The sequence below is a fragment of the Plectropomus leopardus genome, unplaced genomic scaffold (genome assembly GCF_008729295.1).
Source record: "Plectropomus leopardus isolate mb unplaced genomic scaffold, YSFRI_Pleo_2.0 unplaced_scaffold16773, whole genome shotgun sequence".
Taxonomy (NCBI): Eukaryota; Metazoa; Chordata; class Actinopteri; order Perciformes; family Serranidae; genus Plectropomus; species Plectropomus leopardus.
This window is the reverse complement of record NW_024618025.1, coordinates 1-3789: the sequence shown is the minus strand read 5'-3', so window position 1 is coordinate 3789 and position 3789 is coordinate 1. Positions and strand designations below refer to the sequence as shown.

The window sequence follows — 3789 nt, the reverse complement described above, 5'->3', positions numbered from 1 at the left end:
TCTTTCCTGCTGCTGTCTAGGTGTGGCAGTGTGGTGGGAGTATGGAAGTCCTGCCATGTGCCAGAGTGGCTCACATCGAGCGTACCAAGAAGCCCTACAACAATGACATAGATTACTACGCTAAGCGCAATGCCCTGCGGGCCGCTGAGGTGTGGATGGATGAATACAAATCCCACGTCTACATGGCCTGGAACATTCCCATGAACGTAAGTTTTTCTCCGTCTTGACATCACATCTCCCTCAAACCCTGAGCTCCCCTTTGCTCCCTCTCTTCCCTTCTCACTTGCTCATTCAGACATGCAGCCCGGGTCCCTGGAGACACGAGTCAATAGATATTCAAAATTCAGATTTCATCCCGTTTGACCTTCACACTGGCAGCAGAGCAAAGGCAGAGCGAAGAGGCCGCAGAGTCTCGCTCCAAACAGATGAGAGAGGTGCACCAAGTGATGAGCCTCATGTCTAATCAATCTATTTTTACACACATCAGTTCAGTTTAATTGCTTTCAAGGGTCTTTGAGATGGGCTGCAAAATAGTAAACAGCTACTTTCATTAATAAAGAGTTTAATATTGAATCTTAATTGCCTCTTCAGCCATGCAGAGTGAGATGACTGTCAGTGAAGGACGTCAGAAAAGGCCTCTGCTCCAAAACAGCATGCTGCTGCTCATAACAAAACAGTAACTGGCTGTGTAGCAGTCTCATACAGGTCTGGTATGCTGCTGATGCCGGCATGTCGTCCAACAAATTTGGCACAAACATCATTACAAGAGAACTCACTAAGTGCAGGTAGGAAGCACCAGCTGGGGAAATGTTGTAACCATTGTGTGAGTGCAGCATGGAGGACATGTTGAGGAGGAGGAGGAGGAGGAGGAGGAGGAGCGGGCAACTTTGACAAACTGGCCAATCAGGCCACATCCCTTCTCCAGCGTAATTACAAACACAGTGGCATGGCACGTTATTACCTCAGCTGTCCTGTGGCGCAGAGTTATTTTGTGTACAGTACAAAGACCTAACGCTACGATTATTCCATCTACCCCCCCTCCTCCCTCCCAACCCGCCCGTGCACACAATCACAGATTCTTGTTATTGTCTGAGGTACCCGCTGAGAGCACAATTACTTTGGTAGGGGACGGCTTTATGATTCACCACAGTGGCCGGCCCCAAGTCCAAATACCAAACAACGTCTCACTGAAATTGAATGCATTTGTTAGTGTCACTTTATGGTGTGAAAAAAAAGTGGACGTTTCTAACTAGAATTCATTATTAACAGATGTTGAAAGCAAATTCAGCAGCTGGCTGTAGACTCCAGCAGAGCAGGGGAATGGATGAGAAGGATTTGCCTGGATGAGGACTGTTTGTGTGGGTGTGTCTTTGCAGCAGTTCCTCTGGGAAGGCCATTGCCCTTTCATATGAATGTGTGTATTTTCTATGGTTATATAGAATGCATGTTTATTTGTATGTTCATGCAGATTTAAGCAGTGCATTGTATATGGACATACTGATATAGGGTGTGTGTGTTTGTGTGTGTGTTTGTGTGTGTTTGTGTGTGTGTGTGTGTGTGTGTGTGTGTGTGTGTGTGTGTGTCGGGATCAGGCCTCTGTGCCAGGCAGTGCAGCTATTAGGCATTCCCCTAATCAATCTGGGAAGCCACCTCCATAAGGCAGGCAGGGCCGTGAGCGCTCATAATTAAGCAGCTGATTAGAATTTGCTCAGCACAGATCATGTCTAATGAAAGAACAATAAAGGTCCCGCATGACAGGCACATCTATCCATCTCTTAACTAAATGCTTGTTGCGTCCTCTGCACCTCAACACTCTCACGTCTTCTATTCCTCCAGCAGCTCGCATTCTCGCTTGGCTCTTAAGTAAAGTGCCCGTAGGCTAAGAGCTTAATTTTGTCTTTGTTTTGCACCATTTGTTGACAGAACCCTGGGGTTGATTTCGGGGATGTCTCGGAGCGCTTGGCCTTAAGGAAGAGGCTACAGTGTCGGAGCTTCCGCTGGTATCTTGAACACGTCTACCCAGAGATGCGGATCTACAACAACACCATTACATACGGCGAGGTGAGATACTCACTAACAGGATTACTGGAAATACTTTGCATGTTAATTCTGCTATATCATCAGCTGTAATTCTATTACAGAGCGGTGGTTTAAAGACGATGCATACACTGAGACAGCTAATGTGATTCCGCAGATGATAAATACAGAAAATGAGTTGATGAGAATTTATTAATTTGTGAGCTGTGTATTATAAGGATCATTTCTGTGACTTCTGTGTCTTTTGCGAGATACATTTTCCTGGAACACAGATGTCAGCAGCTAGCTGATATCTGTTGTAGTTTGTACAAAACTTTGTGCACGCAAGATTGCTGATATCACAATAACATGCTCGACCTTCCAATTTGAAGAAATAAATATAAATTCACTGTTACCAGTCTAAGATGAAGGTATCTCGTTGCTATAGCAATGCAGCATCACCACACAGGATTAGATGCAAATTCCTCCGAATGAGTTTTAATTAAACACTTATTAGTTTTCCATTCCAACTTGATTGTGTTGGGCTTGGCTGCACAGTGGGGGAAGAAAACAGGATTATGACAGGTTGAAGAATTGAACACACTCCGGAGTCAGACATTATTTGGAGGATTGCTCAGACGCACCATTATTCGTCATATCAATTTCAGCAATGGAAAGCAGTAGCTAATCAATATGCTTGGGAGATGCAATGTCAGAATACACTTCAAATTTAACCTCTGGATTTATCAAACCTGCATGGATTTACCACCCCCTTTGTTTCTCTGGCTGCCTGCTTTGGCTCTGGCACCCAGCTAATGGATTCCTCAGCGCGGCAGCCACTTAAGTGGCACTATTTCAGATCTGTCGACAAGCCTTGTGTTGCCACACAGTCGCCGCCACAGAAGTGAGTCTCATCTGTCACTGAGCATCACCGCCGCGCTCGGCCATGCTGACCAGATCAGCCGAGCGAAACCTTCCCTGACAACAGCACATGATAGATATGTCACAACCTGGAAATAAAGCCGTATGCATTCAAATCACACAGAGCCAGAGCTCATGCTCCATGCACACCACCATCTGGAGGCCTGCAGGAGAGGCAGCGGCAGAAATAGGACTGGTCACTGCATGATGATATCCGTCACATCCAGGTCAGCACTTGAGACAAGATTTTTCTGCATAAATAAGCCACAGTAGATCAAAAAGACAGGAGGCGATGCAACATGCATGAAATGATGAGTCCAATTAAAGGGAAATGAACAAACGATTGGCGATTGACTTGCTTTCAGATTCAATTTTGTGGCAAATCTAACTATAGCAACCAATAGGAAGGAAGCACTTTTTGAGCAGTGGTAGCAACTTCTTCTTCATTTCCAACACCATGTTACTATGCACTGAGTTTTGACCAATACAAGTTTCTCTACTGATACCTTATTCATTTATTTTGTATTTATTTTTGTTTTAATTCATTTATTTCTCAGTCTCTTTTTGACGACACCAACAAAAAATACAGAGCACATGTAAAATGCATTAAAACGCCAAAAAGGTCAGAACAAAATGGCTTCTTCAGACTGAAGTCAATATTTAGTGTGAAACATTGAATACAGCCGCAACAAAAGGAAGTGCAAACAATCAATATTGAGCTTTGGACATGTTCTGACTGCAACTTGGTGTATTGTCTGCCCAAGAAAGTTCAAGACATGCAAAGTGGTGAAGGAGGTCACACTAAATACTTGCAACTTTGGCCTGTTGAAGTTGTTTTATTCTGAAATATTC

The 3789-nt window shown here is 44.3% G+C and overlaps 1 protein-coding gene across 1 annotated transcript; it reads left to right on the top strand.

Annotated features, from left to right (window-relative positions):
- Positions 1 to 37: 37 nt before the first annotated feature.
- Positions 38 to 2061, top strand: LOC121964698 (polypeptide N-acetylgalactosaminyltransferase 9-like; the record flags this gene model as incomplete). The annotated part of the gene is made up of 2 exons (XM_042514896.1): positions 38 to 206; positions 1924 to 2061. Coding segments are annotated over exons 1-2 (303 nt in total), but the record flags the coding sequence as incomplete, so codon positions are not given.
- Between the last annotated feature and the right edge of the window lie 1728 nt (positions 2062 to 3789).